The 23,119-nt window shown below is 40.1% G+C and overlaps 1 protein-coding gene across 9 annotated transcripts in view; it reads right to left on the bottom strand.

The window, feature by feature from the left end:
* The window catches only part of TJP2 (tight junction protein 2), a 103,272-nt gene that overhangs the window by 10,286 nt on the left and 69,867 nt on the right, over positions 1–23,119 (bottom strand). For all 9 annotated transcript variants that reach the window (XM_060762239.2, XM_060762231.2, XM_060762230.2 and 6 more), the window contains 11 exons: positions 21,414–21,987; positions 19,963–20,066; positions 19,677–19,830; positions 17,401–17,512; positions 17,175–17,308; positions 15,002–15,068; positions 12,345–12,495; positions 9,156–9,264; positions 6,634–6,844; positions 5,053–5,240; positions 919–1,014 (listed from right to left, as the gene is read on the bottom strand). In XM_060762239.2, coding sequence (XP_060618222.2) covers positions 919–1,014; positions 5,053–5,240; positions 6,634–6,844; positions 9,156–9,264; positions 12,345–12,495; positions 15,002–15,068; positions 17,175–17,308; positions 17,401–17,512; positions 19,677–19,830; positions 19,963–20,066; positions 21,414–21,987 — 1,900 coding nt within the window. The remainder of the gene's footprint in view (positions 1–918; positions 1,015–5,052; positions 5,241–6,633; positions 6,845–9,155; positions 9,265–12,344; positions 12,496–15,001; positions 15,069–17,174; positions 17,309–17,400; positions 17,513–19,676; positions 19,831–19,962; positions 20,067–21,413; positions 21,988–23,119) is intronic.

Genomic DNA, 23,119 nt, shown 5'->3' with positions numbered 1-23,119 from the left:
ACACACTTTAAAATGAAGTTCAACGGGAACAAATGAAAGATACTCCATTTAGGCGGAAAAAATGAAATGCAAAGATACAGAATGCATTTGATTAAAACATGCATTTAAAGCAGTTCTTACTGAAGAGGCCAAGCAAATATGGCTCGACAGCAGTATGTGTGAAAAAGATCTTGGGTCCTCATAGACAGGAAGATGAACATGAGCCAACAATGTCATGTGGCGGCTAAAAAAGCCAATGGGATTTTGGCTTGCATAAATAGGAGTATAGTGCCTAGATCCAGGGAAAGTCACGCTACCCCTCTATTCTGCCTTGGTCAAACCACACCTGGAATACTGTGTCCAATTCTGGGCACCGCAATTGAAGAGAGATGTTAATAATCTGGAATGCGTTCAAAGGAGGGCGACTAAAATGATCAAGGGTCTGAAGAACAAGCCCTGTGAGGAGCAGCTTAAAGAGATGGGCATGTTTAGCCTAAAGAAGAGAAGGCTGAGAGGAGACATGATGAGGGCCATGTATAAATATGTGAGAGGAAGTCATAGGGAGGAAAGAGAAAGCTTGTTTTCTGCTGCTTTGGAACAATGGATTCAAACTACAAGAAAGGAGATTCCACCTGAACATTAGGAAGAACTTCCTAACTGTTAGAGCTGTTCAGCCCCAGAGTGTGGTGAAGGATTCTTCTTTGTAAGCTTTTAAACAGAGGCTGGATGGCCATCTGTCAGGGGTGCTTTGAATGTGATTTTCCTGCTTCTTGGCAGGGGGTTGGAATGGATGATTCAACTCTATGATTCCACCTAAAATATTCTGTTGTTTCTTTTCATTATCACATTGTGACAGTTCTGTCTTGAAAAACAACCAATACAATACATTGGAATAAAATATATTAATTATATATAAGCAAGAAGGACTGAATTACTTACTGGCAGCTTGATAAAGGTCAGGTAGCTCATTGCATAACTTCTCCATTGCTATATCTGCTATGGGCCCAAAAATCACCACAGGCCTTCTAAAGCCAGCTGCAAGCAGAAAGTTATAAGGAGATATGGTTATTATTATTATTATTATTATTATTATTATTATTATATTCTGCTTTAAACTTGATTCAGCAACAAAGTGGCTCACAACATTAAAAAATGTAGTTTAAAATTGACAGCAACAAGTATTAAAACAAAAAAACCAGACAAATAAAATCCTTTAGAACACTTAAAATAATTAAAAATGGTTAAAATAACGAAATAGCCTAGATAGCACCTCACTGAATTGCCTGTCTAAATAGAAAGCTTTTAGCCTGCCACTAGAAGGAGGGCAGGGAGGGGGTTATCCTGGCTTCCTCTAAATACGTGGATGTTCCACTGTGCTTTTGACTAGGCAATTCTCCAGATAGCTGGCCCCAGCTGGGACTCAAAATCTTGTCCTCGCACTTTACTATTGTTCTGTACCCAAAATTATAATGCTCTATTCTACATTGCCCTCTATCTCTACTGTTGCCATATGACCTGCACACTTTATCCACCAGTCCTATTCCCACAATTGTTTTTGCACCAGTCCGCCCACCCGTGACCAAAAATGGATTATTATTGTTCATTGGTTGTTGAATTGATGCTTGCTTTTATATTTTGATATGATGTTGTTGTTTTATTCTGTTTTATGCTGTTGTTTATGTATTTTAATGTGTTATATTTTAACTATGTTGATCAGGCTCATCCCCATGTAAGCCATCTCAAGTCCTTTTGGGGAGCTGGTGGTGGGGTAAAAAATAATGTTGTTGTTGTTATTTTGTTATTATTTTACTGACACAAAAACACAGTATGCCATAGCAAACGAGCTATATGTGCTGGATTTCATATCACAAAATCACAAGTCAAACACTTCCTAAGCGTCTAGGACTGTGTGATGTATTTTCAAATGAAGTGCGCAGATCCAAGTAAGGTGGCTTTTTGCAGTTGACAGATCATGATTTTGTCAATGTTTATTGTTTCCAAATGCTGGCTGAGATCTTTTGGCACGGCACCCAGTGTGCCGATTACCACTGGGACCACCTGTACTGGTTTATGCCTTTGCAGTTCAATTTTGACATCCTGATAACGGCTAAGTTTTTCCTGTTGTTTTTCCTCAATGCAACTGTCACCTGGTATGGTGATATCAATAATCCAAATTTGTTTCTTTTCTACAATCATGATCTCTCACAACAGGAGCGGTTGCTCCTGACACGACCAAAAAAAAAAAAAAGATGTCTGGTGTATTGTGTTCCAAAACTTTGTCAGCCTGGATTCGAAAGTCCCACAGTATTTTTGCGTGTTCATTTTCCACTACCTTTGCAGGTTTATGATCCCACCAGTTCTTTACTACTAACAGGTGGTACTTATGACATAAGTTCCAGTGAATCATTTGGGCCACAGAGTTGTGCCTCTGTTTATAATCCGTTTGTGTGATTTTCTTGCAGCAGCTGAGGATATGAACAATGGTTTCTTCAGCTTCCTTGCAGTGTCTGCATTTTGGGTCATCAGCTGATTTTTCAATCCTGGCCTTAATTGCATTTGTTCTGATGGCTTGCTCCTGGGCTACAAGAATCAGGCCTTCTGTCTCCTTCAGTGTTCCATTCGTGAGCCATAACTAGGTCTTGTTGTTGTTGTTGTTGTTTTTGTTTTTCCCTGGGAAGAAGAGACTTCCAGAGTTGAGGGACAGTCACTGAGAAAGAAAGCCTTCTCTGGCATCCCCACCAGCTGCTCTTGCAATGATCAAAACCGAAAGTAATTCATTTAAAAGTGCAAACTTCCTGACTGGGCAAAATCCAGCACTGCCTAAGGGGGTAGCCAACTGACCAATGGGATATTCCCCCTTCCCCTCTTCCTGAACTTTCCCTTGCATCTTCTTCAACCACACTTTGGAGCAACTCAGTAGGTTTTAAAAGGGAGGAAGATGTACTTGGTCAACTGGATACCTCCCAGTATGTAAAAGATAAAGAAATATATAGATGGATCTCCTCTCACAGTATATATTTTTCATGAAGAGCTAACAACAACTCACAAGCAATATCTGACATATAATGAAAACTGTACATCATTGTATTTTATACTTCTATTCAGCCTGACTCCAAGACCACTTTAACAAATATTCTGCCACTTTAACAAATGTTCTCTCACTGATGTGTTCATTTTTAAAAAAAGTTTACATCTCAGCACAACTACTGCTTCAGTAAATTGCAAAGCATGTCTCAAATGTTGTTTTAAACAGAAGTGGGTTGTGCCTTAAAATATCCCAACTTGACTGTTTTATATGTCCAGGAACAGGGATTTGAGCAGATTGCCAGATTAAAGGATAAGCCTGGGTAGAACGTATCTGAGGTCTCAATTCTATGCCAGGTTCCCAGACCACATCAGTACAAGAGTTGGAATGCTTCTCCACTATGTACCATTTGCAATCAATACAGCTTATGCTATAACAGTAACATGTGTCAGTATTTGGCACTGGAGGAACTCTTGAAGAACTCTTGAGGCGGCCTGAAACTACTCCCAGTGCCTGAATAAGACAGGGGTTATTTCTGGGAGATGATCTAAACCTCCTTTCCCTGCCTGTGTTGCTTAACTGATGAGCCAAATAGTTGGAATAACAGAGGTTCTAGTCTGTAAAACATAACGACAAACTGCATTTTAAAAGTTTGTGTGTGGGGGGTGGGTGGGGTGGGGGGAACCATGATGTTTGCACAACACAATTCAAGAACATGGAGTGCACCGTAGTATAAACAAGGAGAGTGCCTTGTTCTGAAGAGTATTTATTTACTAAGTATGTCTATAAATGAGGCACTCTGGTTTTGAAGGCTGCTTCACGCATTAATAGTTTTAACAAAATATGAGAAATAAAGAACCACCATGTGTACTCATCATAACTGTACTCTCTAAAGTGTTTATATGTCTTTCTCTAAGTTCACAAAGTAATGTATTAACTTTAATATATTTATTCTAATCTGTTTAATGTTTGGCTGATGACTGCCCAAAGACATTTCTCTTTGAACTTGACACTATGGAAATGGAACTGATGGCACTGTAATGGATGGTGAAGGGGAAGAAAGAGGCAAGGGACCATGGAGTGCTTACATTGGGGCAAAGGGTGGGAATACAGAAAACAGGCACCAGACAAGGTCCTATTGACCATTGAAACTGGGGCGACAATAACCATGAAGGTCAAATAAGGATAAGTTAAGGAAAAATGGAAACAAGAGGGGAAAGTCCCAGCTTCAGGGAGAACAGTGATGGGAGGAGACAGGATACCAGGCATAAGCCATAACAATACCATTTTAAAAAGAGCCAATGGCTTCAAACTACAAGAAAGGAGATTCCTCCTGAACATCAGGAAGAACGTTTTGACTGTGAGAGCTGTTCAGCAGTGGAACTCTTCACCCTGAAGTATGGTGGAGGCTCCTTCTATGGAGGCTTTTAAACAGAGGCTGGATGGCCATCTGTTGGGGGTGCTCGTACTGCTTCTTGGCAGGGGGTTGGACTGGCTGGCCCACGAGGTCTCTTCCAACTCCATGATTCTATGAACAGCAAACTTATATAGAGTTGGAGGTCTCTTCCAACTCGGATTCTACAAACAGCAATTTTTTCTTATCTCCCCTTTTGCCAATTCTATGTTTTTACAAAAAAGGAATGACTGACATAATGATCTGCATAATCATTTAAAAATTTCTTGCACTAATGTTAAAACAAGCCAATTCATTTCTCAAACTCACCAGCAATTAACAAATTGATTTGATATTCTGTACTAATAATGTTCTATGCCCTGGTCTTTTTTCTTCCACTTCTGAGTCATTTACAAAGATATTGGTTAGTTTTTTTTACATTTCTAAACCAATATAATGACTCATATAAACAACTGGGATGTTTTTAGACAGACTAAAGCATGGTCATAGTCAGAGACAGATTTTATCACTTGCTTTTAGCCCAAAGCCAAAGCTGATTGGTCAGATTTGATTTAAACTGCTAGAAAAAACAGAAGCTGTCATCTCTAAACATGCAAAATCAGTTAACAGTTCTTATAGGCTGTCATTCACTCACCCTCCCGGAGCATAACACGCTCATAGGCTGGAAATTTAGTGCTCACAGATGCAATTGCTGTCAAATCTTCACGGCTTTTCTTTAAATTCTTCTTCATTCCAGATCGCTGGCCACGCATCCGCCAGAAGTCTGCCCTGTCACTCGAGCCATCCCTCTGAGCGTTCTGAACGCTGGCCATCTGTTCAGCCCTGAAAGAGACCAAGGTTTGCCCATTTCCAAAAGCCAGTAAGATGTGTGTGTTTGTGTGTATGTGTGTGTGTACGCAGGAGTATAAAGGCAGCAAATTTACACATTTCTAAAAGAGAAACAAAGATAAATGTAAAGCCCTAGGAGGAAGAAAAACTCTGGCTTCCTTTCTGTGTTTGATAAGGTTTGTGTCAATGCCATCCTGCTCTGTTGCTGCTTGCTCCCCTCCTCCCATCAGAGTCTTCTTCAACTAAAACAACAACAACCACAATATGCATAAACTCCATTTACTTGGCTATAGATCAGGCCTCTTCAGCCTGTGGCTCTCCAAGTGTTTGCGCCTCCAACTCCCAAAAGCCCTAGCCAGTTTGCTCATTGGTAAGGAATTCTGGGAGATGAAGTCCAAAATATCTGGAGGGCCCTGGGTGGAAGAGGCCTGCTCTAGATGGTAAGAACTGCAACTCAATTTATTGCATTATTTCTGAAGCTCTATTGTTCTCAGCCCCAGTGTGTATAATGTTCACCAATATTTAAAACCTTTGGAGAGTGAGGAAGATTAAAGACCAAAAGCATCTTCTTTCCCATTAAAACAATGCATAAAGCAACTGGGGAGGAGTGGAGTGTGAATAGTGTTGGTGTAAACATAGCAAGGATCCAGGTGGGAAACAACTGAAAAGTTGTTGTTCAAATTGGGAGTGGCTTCCTTCATAATGGAAGAGTACAGTGTGTTATAGAAGTTAGATTATCTGATTGGGCCTTGGGAGATTCAGGTTCAGGTCCGAACTGAGCCCCAAAACCCTCAAGATGACTTTGAACAAGTCACTCCATTTCAGCCTGACCTAACTCACAGGACTCCTGTGAAGATTAGGGGGCAGGGGAGCCACATTCAGCACCTAGAGCTCATTGGAAGAAAGGCAGAAACAGATGGACAGATAGAAAAGTATAATGCACCCACTGAAACAGACAGCAGGATCAAATCACCAGTTCCAGTCCCTCACACCACAACATGTCTTAGCTGATGGTCTATGCATCCTTATTCCAGGTCCCACAGAGGAATATACAGACATGCATGTTCAGTGTGAATACCAGGGATAGGGCCAGTGGAATAGGCCCACTCCAATTTTCCACCCTTTTCTCACAAAGTGGGCTATTGTCCCTAAACATTGGGTTTTCATAGGAATAAAATGTCACAACTCATTAATGTAAAGCCCAATAAAAAGGTGCAACTCAAGGACAGCTACTGGGGTGGAGTCTAAAGGGCTCTATCACCCTGGCAAGTCAAGCCATCAAGAATCAGTCCTGAATGCTTTGCGTTGCATGCTCCATCTGACTTGGCCCAAACAGAAATGGAGAACTGTTCAAGGTGAAATAAAATTCAACTAAAGTATAATATACCTGCTTCTATTTGGAATCAGGCCCTTTTCCAATTCACTCTCAATTCTCACAGCCAGCCAGTGTCCGAGTTTTCCATCATATAATGTATCAACAACTCTGAAGACTTCTCCTCTGATGAAGGCCAAGCTCTGTGGTGTCTCCTTGTCACATTCAAAGTGAGTCCTTATGAAGAAAGAATCTCCTCTGCCACAGGCCATTATGTCTCTATAAACTGGGTGAAAAATCAAGCAGGGGGTGAGTAGGGAGGAGAAAAAGACCACATGTAATTTAATTATATTTTTTTGCTGATGTCAGGGTTTGTGGGAGATTTCCGAAGAGCTAGTAAAAGGCCAGTGTAGTGGTTTGAATGCTGGACTAGGAGACTCTGACTGAAATCCCAACTCAGCTATGGAAATGCACTAGGCGACCCTGCACGAGTCACATCATCCCAGCCTCAACAGAAAGCAATAGCAAACTCTCCTGAACAAAAAGTTATGTGTTATGTTTGTTTTAGCATCACCATAAGTTAGAAATGACCTGAAAGCACACAACAAAGCCATGATGCAGTCGTCTGCTGCAGCTAAGACAATTATTTTCAAACAGTAATTACAGTTTAAACACTATGCCAATGTTTAGTTACTGTTACAGTTGCAGTTTAAAAGTATACCTATAGTTACTTTTAGTTACTCTTTGAAAAATTTGAGTGCTATGATCTGTTAGCCTATGGAACAAAACAGGCTTCCCTCTTATCAATCTTCTCACAATGGAGCACAAAGCACTTCATATGTCAACGCTTGAGCAAAGAGATATTCCACTTCTCCCATTTAAGTTAGGCCACACTCTCATAGCTATTGAGGTAATCAGTTCCAGATACGTTGAAAGGACATGGATATCCTCTCTCATTAAGTTGCAATCTCAATTTAATTTTAACTACATCCTTGTTACTGGGGAAATCAATTAATTGCAACTTATTTCTAACTAAGTTGCTTCCAATCTCTAGGATCTCAAAACGTTAAAAAAATCATTTTCTTATTGGATTTTCTGGACAATAACCAATTTCATCAAATGCATACAATGTTATCTGGAATTTTAGATATATAGCAACATGAATGGAAAAGTAAAGGAAATGAATACAGAAAATACTAATAATGACACTTATGGATTATTTTTTTATTAAGGGTTGGAAGAGATTCTTAGAAGTCAGGGACAGTAGCAAATCTCTTCCACTATCACTACACAGAACTGCCAAGGACTATTGCTATGCAAAATCTTTTCACTGTGTGAAAAAGTAAAATACTATTTGATATGACCTTTTCTCTTGTTCCATAAACCTTTTCATTCAACCAAACCCATAGAAGCACTTTTTGGATTGAAACATGCCAAGGAATTATTCTTGTTATGCACTTTCAAGTCGTTTCTAACCTACGACAAGCCTATCATAAAGTGGGGGCTGCAGTGGCACAATGGGTTAAACAATTGAACTGCTGAATCTACTGACCTAAAGGTAGGTAGTTCAGAGCTGCGGGACTAACAGCACTCCTGCTGTTAGTCCTAGTTCCTGCCAACCACAGCAGTTCAAAAACATGCACATGTGAGTAGATCAATAGGTACCACTTCAGCGGGATGGTAATAAAGGGCGCCCATGCAGCCATGCTGGCAACACGACCAGGAGGTGTCTACGGACAACAGGCTCCTCGGTTTGGAAATGGAGAAAGAGCACCTTCCCATGGCTAGAGTTGAGCACCGCCTCCAGAAGCCAGAGGTGAAAGGGGAAGCCTTTACCTTTGTTCTTTGTATTTGTGTGTCATTGTTATTTTACTGTATTAATGCACTGAATGTTTGCCTATCTGTATAAGTTGTAATCCACTCTGAATCTCCTCAGAGAGAGAGAGAGCAGAATATAAATAAAGTGTATTATTATTATTATTATTATTATTATTATATCTTCATCATCATCATCGTCATCATCATCATCATCATCACAAAGTTTTCTGAGGCTAAGAGTGCATGACTTGCCCAAGGTCACCCAATTTGAACCCTGTTCTCCAGAGTCATAGTTCAATGCCCAAACCACTACGCCATGCTGAATTACTACTATTTAAAAGTAACATTTATTTTTTAATAAACATTTTTTGCTGGATAACTATATAAAACTGAACAGCACCCGCTTACAGAATGAGACTGTTAAAATGCCTTTGCTTCTCAAAAGATAAGATACTAAGATAAGATTAGAAAAAGATGCAATTTGTCACGAGAGGAAAAAGGGAGCTGTAATATTGCCAATCATTATTAAGAGACTGCCACTGGCTGCATAGAGATGAATAAATGAAGAGCAGCAGCCCAATAATTTTAAAATTCATATTGAAACCACAGGTTTTAATTGACTACAGAAATAAACATTTTCAAGAACACTGTAAAAATCTATAAAAGCAAACATAGCAAAATAACTAGGGATTATTTATTTGGTTAAAAGTGAGAAGCACGTTATGTAAACGACTGCCTCCAACAACATTATTTTCGTAAGTCATATGCCAGGTGCTTACCATCATATCTGCTTTGGGCCAGAATTGTTACAATATCACCTTTAGGAATTTCCAACAGGTATAGAACAGCATCCTCTCGAACAATACCTCTGAAATCTTGAGTGTTTACCTAGTACAAAATAAGAGATGTTAAAAGATAATTCAGACTGTCAAAGGGGAATTCCATGCTTTGTTTTAACAAAGGTGTTATGCGAGATAATGGCTTAAGCTAATAAGCTGATCAATCGATCCAACTGATCAATCCTTTATTTGCATCAGCCACAAGCCGTTGGGATAGAAACATAGTATTCTACTAAAGAAAAAGTCAACATTTTATAATCATTATAGTTAAATGATGTCTATATAACATACAATGTAAACCATTCTAAACTAAATAGTATACATTAATAATAATAATAATAATAATAATAATAATAATAATAATAATAATCTTTTATTTGTATTTCTATCTCCCCGAGGGGACTCAAGGCAGTTTCCAGCATGGGTAAAGCATTGCAATTACAGACACAAAAAACATACAAAATAATCATTATAAAACATAGATATTATACTATATAACAGTCGTACATATTTAAAATTAAAAGCCAGTACAAGAGGGCTGGGCTAGTATAATGAAGTAGACTAAGGCACGGGGAGTGGGTAAAGGGCAAGCATGGCCCTGCCTGATGGTCAGGGTGGGACCTGGAGCTATTTGTTTCCAAGGCCTACTGCACAGCTATTGGCTGGGCCAAAGGGGACACATAGGGTTGAGGAAATGGATAAAGTGCAAAACAGTGCCCTAACACACAACCTCTGAGGATGCCTGCCATAGATGCAGGCAAAATGTCAGGAGAGAATGGTTCTAAGAACATGGCCATACAGCCTGAAAAACCTACAACAACCCAGGGCCCTAACTCATGGCCAAGGTAGTGCCTGGGGCTATTTATTTCCAGGGTCTGCTAAATAGCTATAATAGTGCTGGACCAGGGCTAGTACAATGAGGTAGCAAAGGGCAGGGGAAATGTATCAGCTAAGTAGCTTTTGCAAACAAACTTCACACCTTTCAGTGCATTATGTATGTGTTACTTTGTTGGAATCAAGAAATGGTCAAGCTCTGCCTCCCAATACAAATCATTTTCCTGGAAGAAACTCATGACCAATTTCAATGACCATCCTTTCCCTAAAAATAAAGTTTTCTATCTTAGCCTGGATGAGACAATGTGTTGTTCCACAACAGCTTGTGTGTTATCCAGGCTCAACCATACTGCTTTAAATGAGGCTGAAGGCCTCAAGTTCAGATTGAGGGTGCAGGAGGGCTTAGAGGGGGTTCAGATAGTCAACAGGCTAAAATTATACTCTGGATCCTTGGAGATGGGGATGGGAAAAGGCATATTAGGTAAACGGTACATAAAATAAATCATTTACTGGAACAAAGAGGAGATGACAGGGATTGAAAGAAAGCGAGGCCAGAAAGGAAATTATCTCTCCAAAATTATTTTAAAATTTATTTCAGAGTCACATAAGTCTGTCAAGAGCCACAGAGCTAGTACTAACTAAAATCAAAAGACAGAGGAGCAATAGGAGCTGGAAAACAGTATTTTGAAACTAGAAACTGCTTTTGGGATAATAATTTGCTTGGAACTTCCTGGTGTCATTCTAAATCCAATGCAGTTTTGATTGTTAAGAACAAGGGGGAGGCAAAGTCTCTTTGTGTTCTCTTAGGAATTCTAGAGCACTTTGCTAAGAAAAACTCTTACACCCCTCCCTGTTTTGCAAGAGTTTTTCTCTTTTCACATTTGTAACTCACGTATGTCTCCAGGGGCGCATATGCCCTACTTTATTGGCAGTTACTAAAGCTGTTCTTTGTCCCACTGAATCCAACAGGATTAAGAACGGGTTTTAAAAGGGTGCCAGATTTCCTAACTTGAGCGTAATACTTTTTCCTACTTTTAAGATTTCAAAAACACTGATGTTAGATATAAAAGTGGATAGCTAGAACATACAACTAGGTCATTCATTCTTCTACCTTTTGTGATCCCAGCTGGATTGTAGAGATACTGTCAAAGACTATCATGATCTCAAGTTGTTTCAGCCATAGATTTTAATGAAGACCCATATGTAAATACATTGTTTTCAGCTGATATTGGACCATTAAAAAGTAATGTTTCATTACATATTATTTTATAAGAGCCCCTGATGGCACAATGGGTTAAACCCTTGTGCCGGCAGAACCTCTGAGGAACGGTGGGCGGTTCGAATCCAGGGAGCGGGGTGAGCTGTCAGCTCTAGCTTCTCATGCAGGGACATAAGAGAAGCTTCCCACAGGATGGTAAAACATCCAGGCATCCCCTGGGCAAGGTCCTTGCAGACAACCAATTCTCTCACACCAGAAGCGACTTGCAGTTTCTCAAGTTGCTCCTGACACGGATTAAAAAAATATCTGTTATTGTGACTTATTTTGTAATTTTTAGTTACCTTCTCAACAGTTCAAAGGAGAATAAATAATAGTGAAATGATAAATGGAACGGCCTTGGATCATGATTTTGGATGGCTTGACTTTAGTTATTGATTTTAATTGATTTGTTTTAATGTTTTTGGTTTTAATGTAACTGTTATTGTATGAATGTTTATGGCATTGAATTGCTGCCTATTTGTAAGGCCACTCTGAGTCCCCTTTGGGAGGAGAAGGGCGGGATATAAATACAGTAAGTAAATAAATAAATATCAAAATGGCCCAAAATGGCCCAAAATACCCCCCCCCCCCAAATATTAAAATGGTCAAACTTTTTAAAAAATTAAGGCTATTAGTTAATATTCATTTTCTATTATAAAAAAGTTGTGTCTTTGTTGTTCCCAAAGCTAAAATATTACTTGTGGTGTACAGTCAGCTCTCTATAACCACAGATTCAAGGATTAAACCATTCATGGCTTGAAAATATTTTTTAAAAATCCCAAAAGCAAACATTGATTTTGCCATTTTATACAAAGGATACCATTTTACTATTATTATAATGGAACATTCATATAATGGAACATGAAAATCCAACAATTTGGATATCTATGTGAAGCCCTAGAATCAAACCTTAGCAGATATCAAGGGGCCACTGTATTACATTCATGCTTTGGTTATAAATTCTGAAATAAAGTAATCCCTCCAACTTCATAAAAACCAAAAAACAAAACCCTAATTGTTGGATGTTGCATTCCTACCTTAAGAATCTGATCCCCCTCTTGGAGACCCTCTTGTTCTGCTGAGGTGCCTTCTTGAATTCCAGCAACAAATATCCCTACGTCATTCCCACCAGCCAGCCGGATACCCACACTGTCGCCCTTCTTGAACTTCACCATCTTTGTACCAGGGCTTAGGAGAGAAAAATATTCCAGATTTTAGAAATAGTTATGCCATTGGGACATCTTTAATGTGTCTGAATCATGACAGAAAGTGCTGTCTTCAGAATGATAATTCTTCTATGGCCATCATCATTATAGTGACTTATCCAGTCTTAAGTTCAACACATCCCTGTGTATGTCTTATTTTGGTCATTGTGGAGGTTAGCACCTCACTTTATTTATTTATTTATGACATTTCTACCCCGCCTTTCTCACCCCGGAGGAGACTCACTTGGTGCAAAAAAGACTATAAAGTCAGTATGCCTCTCTAGGGAAGATATTCCATTGTGTGAATCCATCCCTTGGAATGACTCGTTCAGCCTCTTCTAATGTACTACCCTCCGGATGTATTAAACTATAACTCTTACAAACCATCAATATCCAAGAAGCAGGAGAGGTCTGCACATATAATCTGACAGGACTGGAAGCATCAGACAGGAACTGGGAAGCTAAACAGGGTCTGTTTAATACCTGGATGGGGAACCACCAACCAATACTAAATGCTATAGAGTAAGTTTCAGAGGACGGGACTGGGAGAACCATCTCAGAATATTCCTTGACTAAGAAAATCCTATGAAACTAATGGGATCACCATCTACTGCTAGCTGATGTGAAGGCACTTACACACAAACATCTATATGTGGCAAAATGTAATTCTTCAAATCATCCAGCTATAAACCATTAAAACAAGAATGGCCAATTGTGAGCATCTAAGGGGCTGCACTATCCCACCAAGAAACCATGGGAGGACTGCACTCACCATTATACCCCAACACAGAAGACAGCCTCTCCCATGCCCAGGCCATTTAGGCTCGGAAGAGGGATATTTTACAACAGGAAATGAACAGAAATCTTTTCCTGTTTGAAAAAAAGGTGGTCCTCAGCCCAAACTGGCCCAGACCCTCCAAAATTCAATAAAATGCCCCCCAACCTACTAGTGAGCATGCAGCTCATAAGGCACACTTTAACCACCTGACATTAAAAACTCTAGGAGCCCCTGGTGGCGCAATGGGTTAATCCCTTATGCTGGCAGGACTGAAAACTGACAGGTTGGAGGTTTGAATCTGGGGACAACATGGATGAGCTCCCTATGGCAGCTCTAGCTTCCCATGTGGGGACATGAGAGAAGCCTCCCACAAGGATGGTAAGACATTAAAACATCAGGGCATCCCCTGGGCAACGTCCTTGCAGACGGCCAAGTCTCTCACACCAGAACGACTTGCAGTTTCTCAAGTTGCTTCTGACACGAAGATTTTTTTTAAAAAACTTTAAAGTTCTAATAACAAACGGGCTCAGAAACGGACTGGAGAGCCATAAGTATGAATGAAAAACTGGGTTAATATGATCGCAATGCTCAACCCCAGTTATACACCTTACTGCTCTCTTTTGAACTAAATGATTGTTCCAGACCAGCAGTTCTTAACCTGTGATTCATAGAACCCCAGGAATAGGGGTGCATTGTCCTCACAGTGGATTCATGAAAGCTTGAAGAAATTTCATGAACATTTACTCTTAAGATAGGAAGGATGGATGGAGGGAGGGAGGGAGGGAGGTAGGGAGGGAGGGAGGGAGGGAAAGAAGGCAGGCAAGGCAGGCAAGCAGAAAGAGAAACAGATAGAAAGTCATATATCGGTATCAAAGAGCAGCAGTATTTTGCCAGTGATAGACATCATGTATACAAAGTTTCACTACAATATCTCAAACTGTTCAAAAGTTATGGAAACAACAATTTGACACCAGTGCTTGCAACTTTTGATGCAATGAGACCATGCACATGAATGATACTAAATGGCTTGCAAATGACATTTGTTGCTGCTGTGCATACAGCAATAAGCCAATACACAGAACTCTAATATTGTCCATATTGGGCCACCACATTCATAGAGTAATAGAACCAAAGAATCATAGAGTTGGAAGAGACCTTGTGGGCCATCCAGTCCAACACCCTGCCAAGAAGCAGGAAAATCACATTCAAAGCAACCCCGGCAGATGGCCATCCAGCCTCTGCTTAAAAGTCTCCTAAGAAGGCTGAACTTCAACTGCTTTCCAGAAAGAATTCTGTAACTGTGTCAGGAATGTTCTCAAAGAAATTAATATATAAAAGGAAGACCACATTCACAGGAAGAATTAAAGCTTGGTAAAATTAAGTCTTGGTGATCACGGCAACAAGGCATATTTAAAGAAGATCTGTAGGAAAGGAAAGGTTAAGAACCACTGTTCTAGACCATTTTTAAAGGTCATCCACATCAATCCAAGCAAGTGTTTACCAGAGAGTGGATAAATGTAAGATGTATTTTTCTGTCCCAATAACGCCAGTCTAACTTAATAAGATGTGATTTGACAACCAATTACAGAAAAAAAGATTCCACCTAAACGGAAAAAAAAACCTTCCTGATGGTGGTGGTAGATATTATTTAGAGCAATGCAGTTTTTCAAAGTATGTAAGTTAACAGATGAAGATAAGTTAAAATCCATACCCATATATTGCTAGGTCTTCAGGACTTGGCTGAAGGAATGTTCTTGGAGCTGCTTTTGGTTGAACAACTGTACAGATTTTAAAAAAACATATACACAAAATCATATAAATAGCTTCTATTTGATGTTGAAACAACTTAAAAGACAGTAGAGACAAAACATAAGCATTAGGGCAGTTCAGGTTACTTCTATTGAACCCTAATCCTAAACCTTTTTATTTAGAAATCTTTCCAATTTATTTCAGGTTTAGATTCAGTAAATATGCCTACAACTGTTTTCTCCACACAGTCAGCATTATAATATTCAATACTAGAAAGTATTTGAACTATGAATGCTATAATTCCATTTCGCATCTGGCTCGTTGGAGTAGCAGCCATGTCAGTTTGTTTCAGAAAAAAATAGTATTTCAGTATCTTCATATTTTAAAAGGTCATGAAGGCATACACTTTTACTAATTGCAAAATTTGTTTTTTTTATCTGTTTGTTTGTTTTGTTCTGTTAGAAATGTAATACAATGTTCTGGTTGTGGATGACACGATAAATAAATAAATATTTACTAATTAGAGTGCATTTTATCAGATACTGCCCTTCCACTTGATTATCTGGATGTCACACATCTGATCTCAAAGGCGACTCTCCCCATTGCAACAGTATGCATTAGTTATTTCTTAAAAGTCTGATACATCCACTATACATCCTACCACTATTATTTTTTCACATTACAAGTGGGAAGGATTCTTCTTTACTTAATACAATCATGTTGTTCTAGCATCCTCTCTGCTCCCCTGTCTTCCAGTACAGTCACCGTGTGTAAAAATTGATCAGTTTTCTTTGGCTGCCTTCAATCTTTTGAGAAGCTGAAGACGGCCAAACACCACCTTCTTTTCAATGACCACCGGAAAGATAAGCAAATACACTGTCCTGTCTCCAGTCAAGCTTAAAAGAAAGATTCTTACTGCAGGTGGGGCATTTGTATGGTGACCTGAAGCTTTGGTAGTGAGAAGGACAGGTTGCTTACCCGTGATTGTGTTTCTTTGAGTGGTCATCCATCAATTAATGCAACTCTGCCCTTCCTCCCCGCTGGGCCATGACACTTTCCTCAGAGAGCCCTTCCAGAAAGGCCCTATATCTCAAGATTTTTTTTTCATGTCAGGAGCGACTTGAGAAACTGCAAGTCACTTCTGGTGTGAGAGAATTGTCTGTCTGCAAAAATGTTGCCCAGGGGATGTCTGGGTGTTTTTATGTTTTGTCATCCTTGTGGGAGGCTTCTCTCACGTCCCCACATGAGGAGCTGGAGCTGATAGAGGGAGCTCATCCACACTCTCTCTGAATTTGAATTTCCGACCTGTCAGTTTTCAGTCCTGTTGGCACAAGGGTTTAACCCACTGTGCCACTGGGAACTCCAGGATGTGATCCCAGGTTTTCTGTTTAAGGTGGATTATATGAGTCTGCTCTGCCATATAATATGGGATAAACAGAAAACCTGGGACAGATCCCGAGATATAAGACCTGTCTGGAGGGACCCTAAGACTGCAGCTATGGCCATGGAATAGAGGAGCCTGCCAGCAAGCGGGCACCTTCACGTCCGGGGGAGAGAGGGCGGGGTTACTGCCAAAATTCAAGCTGCTAAAGCTTTTGAAAATTGTGTTGTCGAAGGCTTTCATGGCCGGAATCAGTGGGTTGTTGTAGGTTTTTCGGGCTGTATGGCCATGTTCTTAGAACCATTCTCTCCTGACGTTTTGCCGGAATCTATGGCAGGCATCCTCAGAGGTTGTGAGGTTTAGAATGCCTGCCATAGATGCAGGTGAAACGTCAGGATAAAATGGTTCTAGAATATGGCCATACAGCCTGCTCTACTTGGGGTGGACAATTGGTTTTAGGCCTTATTGTGAAAGTACGTGTCAGCATACATTAAAATGACTGACAGATAATCGTTTTTGGCCTGGACTTTCCCATTCTTCCAACCTACAACAACCCATTTGGAAATTCCTTTACAGTAATGTGCAGGTGCAGTATAACCCAGTTTTGTGATTCAAGGAAACCACGAAGAAGAAGCATTTTTTAAACACTTATTCCATTAACCAAGGATCAAGTATTCCAATTATATTAACAGTAGGAGAATTGTTCCTCTTATTGAAACTGAGTGTCTCTCAGAGGAAAGTAACCACTACTGACCTGGAAGATCATCTTGATATTTCACTTCACTCTTTGCCTCTGGAATTAAAGTAGCACTAATATCACCAGTTGACCTGAAAGGGGTGGGCATGGCTCCCATTCTGGACAGCCTATTGGATGTTTCTTCTTTTGCACTGCAAAAAAGAAAAAGAAAAAAGAAGAAGAACTTAAGGGAAGGTGAAAGATTTAAGAACTCGGCTAACAGTAACATTAACAGCTAACCTACCTTGGCTTTTCCTTTAGCCTTTCATTGGAAGAATGGGAATCCAAATCCGAATGATGCAGTCGTCTGTCATCCTGAGGGGAGCAAGACCGGTTTGACTCTATTTCTGAAATATCTGTTGAAAGAACATTGTATAAAGTCCAGGCCAAAAACAATTATCTGTCAGTCATTTTAATGTATGCTGACACCTATTTTCACAATAAGGCCTAAAACCAATTGTCCATCCCAAGTAGAGCAGGCATGTTGAATGAATGGGATTTATCCAAGTACTAATAATTTGTCATGCAAGAATTGAATTAATGGGTCCACTGCAGTTGGGATGAGCAACCAGATTAAGTCCTAATTATTTCCCCCTCCATCCTTTAATCATTATGACAGCTTTGACAAAAAACAAGAATGCTATCTGACATAGAGTTGATATTGACATCTGCCGCCCATCAAAACATGAGTAGAGAAATATTGCCAGCTCTGGACTTGCGGAAAATTTGTGCCAATGAAGCATGGGATTATTGCTTAATTTACGACAAGGAGATTTACCTTTTTGAACGACAACTCCCCAAATCCAGTGGCTAGGCTGGCTGGGATTTTCAGAATGACCATCCAAAAGCTACAATGTTTCCAAGCTCTGGGAAGGACACCACTCAACACAACTCTTTCAAACCAAAGCATTCCAAGAGAAATGTGATATTAGACAACCAAGTAGTTAATGCTCCAGCCCAATACACCCATTACTTCTGAGTTAAGTGTTTACAGGGCCAAAATATGTTGATGCAGCAAATATCCAAATAGTCATCCCCTTTTGAGATTGGCTTCTTTGAAATATGACCAGAGAAACAAGATGATGTAGAAACACATGATATAGAAGGAATATGTGTTGGGACCGAAACATATATTGTGACTGTTCTGGCATAGACAAATGTGAGAACATAACTGGGTGGAAAAGGGAGGAGACACAGTTTCTAAATTGTTAAGTCATAGTTTAGGTCAGTGTTTCTCAACTTTCCTAATGCAGGGACCCATTAATACAGTTCCTCATGTTGTGATGACCCTCAACCATAATATTTTTGTTGCTACTTCATAATTGTAATTTTGCTACTGTTGTGAATCATAATGTAAATATCTGATATGTAGGATGTATCTTCATTCACAAATACTGGATACACCCAAAATTGAATACTGGTGGGGTTGGGGTAGGAAATGATTTTGTCATTTGGGAGTTGTAGATTTATAGTTCACTTACAATCAAAGAGAATTCTGAACTCCACCAATTGAATCAAACTTGGCACACAGAACTCCCATGACCAGCAGAAAATACTGGCAGGGTCTGGTGGGCATTGACCTTGAGTTTTGGAGTTATAGTTCACCAACATCCAGAGAGAACTGTGGACTCAAGCAATGATGGATCTGGACCAAACTTGGCACAAATACCCAATATGCCCAAATGTGAACACTGGTGGAGTTTGGGGAAAATAGACATTGACATTTGGGAGTTGTAGTTGCTGGGATTTATAGTTCACCTACAGTCAAAGAGCATTCTGAACCCCATCAATGATAGAATTGGGCCAAACGTCCCACACAGAATCCCCATGACCAACAGAAAATACAGTGTTTTCAGATGGTCTTTGGTGACCCTCCCAGGGGTCCCAACCCCCCAGGCTGAGAAACACTGGTTTAGGTCATATCCTGCTTTATTTGTTTTACTGACCAACAGCAGGAATTCTGAGGTTTTTTGAAAAGTCATTATATCAAAGAGTGGAGGACAGGGCCAAGGCAGGAGTGCAAAGTATCATTTGTACTCCCTTTTCTCATTTCCAATTCTCATTTCCAGTTTCCAGATGACAGTACTAAGACCTAGTATTCATTTACAGTTGTACAAACCATGGTTTATGTTATGTCTGATGTTGCCGACTACTTGCCTGAACCATTAATACACCAATTTGAATATAAGCACAGGAAACATGACTTGCAAAGTGATCTTTAAGGGGCAGCCAGCATGTGCTCAGAAATACTCTGTTTGCCAAGCAGCCTATGAGTACAGAAATCAACAATATAATTAAATTGAATGGGGAAAAGGAAATCTGGTTTGAGAAGCACATTCTGTGACAAATATTTGGTTCATACCGGCTTTGGCTCAAGGAATCAGGAAATCAACGCCACATTTTCCAGCTCAGTTTTCTAAATTTATATTTTTCCATTCTACTTTAAAACAGACTTTATATTGCTCCCTTGACAAAATTATACAGAACACTGACTGGGTAACTTTTCTTTTAATCTCTCACCTTCTATTTCTGAGTCACTGTCATGCATGGAAGGAATGTTGATCAGGGTTTGTTTTCTGTCCCTCAAAACAACCAACTGGAGTTTTCCTCTTGATTTTTCAATCAGTTTTCTAGCATCAGATAGCGACATGTTTTCTGTCACGGTACCATTGATCTGGATGTATAAGGTAAACATATTTACTGATAAATAGCTTTGAAATGGTTTCTCCATGTCAAAAGTTTCCATTTGGCATCTACATTTTCCCAGCCCTGGAAGAAATTGAGGGTCTTTCATGCAAGAACGTACTTTGAGAATGATGTCCCCTTCGTGCAAATTGCCATCTTTTGTTGCCAGTCCAGTACTGGTCATTTCTTTGATGAAAATCTGACTTCCAAGCCGAAGACCATATTCTGCAAATGGAAAATTGATAGGAGATCATGAATTCCATTTTGTTTTCGCTTGAGATCCTTTATCCCTCCCAACTTCCTAAAGACATAATGTTTGCTACAAAACTTGTGATCCACAAAGACAAACATATTCCTTTGGGCAAATATGGCTACCTTCCAAGGAATGAAAAAACTGCATGTTGTCATATACCTGGCAAGTTACCATACTTGGATGGCATGTTAAGTTGGTATGTGAGCCTTAACTAATTCATGATACCTTGTGAGTCCCTAATGCTGCATTTGGAGAACCACATTTTCCCTGATTTCAGACATACTTCCTTTCTACTCTTAATTTATTCTGTGGAAATATCACAGCCTATAGAATTCAGCAGGCTGAAGTCAGTACAGTGATACCTTGATATACTGTGACCAAGTTCGTAACTCAATAAGCTTGTTAAGTCAAAACAAATTTTCCCATTGAAATGAATAGGAATCCAATTAATCTGTTTCAGCCCCCCAAAAACCAACACAATTTCCCACTTTAAGAGCTTTAAGAGTTCAGTCAAAGAACGAATTACCATATAATTAACAATATTAATCTCACAACCCCCCCCCCCCCCGGCCCTTTGTTGGAGGTCTCATTGACAAAGCTACCTGTTGGAGGCCAATGTGGAGTCCTCCCTGCGGTGCCCCGCTGAAGGTTGAGAGATGACCCCGCTTAAGATGGTGGGTACTCTCACATTAGCGCTACCTCTTGCGAGAGAGCAAACCCAAGCCTTGCAGAAGGTAGCGCTAGTGCAAGAGGTGGCAGTAGCACAGGGCCTGCATGTGGCCTTCAGCGTGGCATGGAGCCTCCTCCTCCACTGGGTGTGTGGCTTGTAACTCTGATTGCTGCTTGCATCTCAAAGTGAAAAATCGGTTGAGCGATGGATCATATCTCAAAAAAACTGTATGCTGGATCGCTCGTAAATCAAGGTATCACAGTATTTATTTTAAATTTAGAACAAAATGTTTTAGTCCAGGTGCCTTCAGGTCACATGTACTACTTGAACAGTACCTCAACATTTTTTTCCAAAATGATGGCATACAATGTTCTATAATCCCATCTTTGTCTTTCAATTGCACAGAACCATCTACAACAAGGTGAACTGAACACCTGAAGTAACAGTCTAATAATTCACACTGACCACTTGGTCCAATGACATTAAACTTGAAGCTCCTAAAAGAACACATTCAATTGACCCCCTTATTCTCCACAGAAATGATTGCACATGAGAGTGGTTATGTGAAGCAGGGAAAAGCTATGAGATACGCATACAGGCAAAAAAGTAATGAGCAAAAGGAAACATTCATATTAACCCAGACACTTGCCTTCGTTTGATCTACTTTTGGTGAGGAGAACATTAACTGGCCCATTTGCTTCCTGTGGTGGTCCATACTCGTAGTGCCGGTGCAATTCAGGAGAGGAACCCCGGGAATTAAGCCTGTCTCTGCTCCTGCTTTTTGCTTGTTTCTCATATGGAGGGTCAGGACGAACTTGCCAATTATAATCTCTTGGCAAGCTCCTACCACCATAACCGTGGTCGTACATATCATCACGGTCAACGCTCCTGCCTCTGCTTCGGGGTCTTTGGTATTCACGGTCCATACTTCTCTCTCTATCCATGCTCCGGCCTCGACTCCGATCCCGACTGTAGCCACGCTCCCTGCTGTGGCTGCGTCCCCTATCCCTAGCAGTTCTGTAGCCCTGATCAAGGCTATCTCCCCAGCTCTGGCTGCGGCCTCCATTTCCACTACGCCAGCTCCTTTCACTGTAGCCACTCTTTGCACTTCTACCATCCAGGTCTGCACGGTCATCCATGACATCAAAGGTTCTATAATCGTAGTCAAGAGAGGGACTCCTTTGAACGGCTGGAAGCTGCACTTTACATGGCCGCTTCACTACCTATTTGTAGAAGACAAGAAAAAATTCAAAATTATATTTTGGTTGGATTGTAATAATAGTTAAAAATCAATTCCTACAAAGTTCAATTCAGGTGCAGAGGATTCGGCCATGTTGGGGTTCGTTGCAGTAGCCCTATACACATGATGCCAACATCAGGCCCTCTGAAACTACATCACGGGCACAGCAGTAGCACCACACACACATGAACCTGTACCTTTCAAGCACAGAAATAGCTCTCCTGTATGGTACTATCATTTCTAAAGAAGAGAGGAGATATTTCTTCCTTCTAGCCCTCTCCTTTCCAAATATTACATTTGTTGCCCCTACAAATGGATTTCCATACTTTTGAGGTATTGGTCTCTTCTGTTGCAGATGTTTTGATTTATGATGACCCTTACATGACTATAATTGTTTGTTTGTTTGTTTGTTTGTTTTTTGCAAGATTTATTCAAGGAGTGGGTGTTCTGAGGATTAGCGAGTACGAGAAGTAAAATCATACTATATAGTGGTTTTGCATAAATGTGTGTGCGGGGGGGGGGGGGGGGATGTGAATGAAAAGAAACCTAGAAAAAATATTTATCCTGATGAGGGACAAGCAGAAAAGACGTTCCTGTCCCCGTCATAACTTTACACCCTAATATATACTACTTGTGATCATACTACATTTAATGCTGTTTTGTATACAATCATCCTCACTTATTTGACAGGTTAGGGATCACAGCATTGTTTAAAAAATGGTTAAAAAGTGGAACTGCCTTTTTTTTCAGTTTGCAAATGCAAGAGTGAACACAAGATGGCGCTGGGTCAACTGAGGAAAAGACAAATAGCATGTGTAAAGTAATAATTGAGGGGAAAACAACCAATGTGTCAAATAAAAGAAAGAATAGACCATGCTTCGAAAATATGGTTCAGGGCATAATTTTGAATGGTCAAAAGACTGAAATGACAAAAGCAAGTTATTAAAAAGCAGGAGATTCTTATATAGCTCAAACATCATTTTTCACAGACAAGGGAATCAAAGAATTGGACGAGAACACAAGGGCCACTCAATCCCTTACACTAAACCAGTGCTTCTCAACCTGTGAGTCCCCAGGCGTTTTGGCCTACAACTCCTAGAAATCCCAGCCAGTTT

Source organism: Anolis sagrei, chromosome 2 (assembly GCF_037176765.1).
Source record: "Anolis sagrei isolate rAnoSag1 chromosome 2, rAnoSag1.mat, whole genome shotgun sequence".
Classification (NCBI taxonomy): domain Eukaryota; kingdom Metazoa; phylum Chordata; class Lepidosauria; order Squamata; family Dactyloidae; genus Anolis; species Anolis sagrei.
This window is presented reverse-complemented; position numbering and strand designations above follow the sequence as displayed.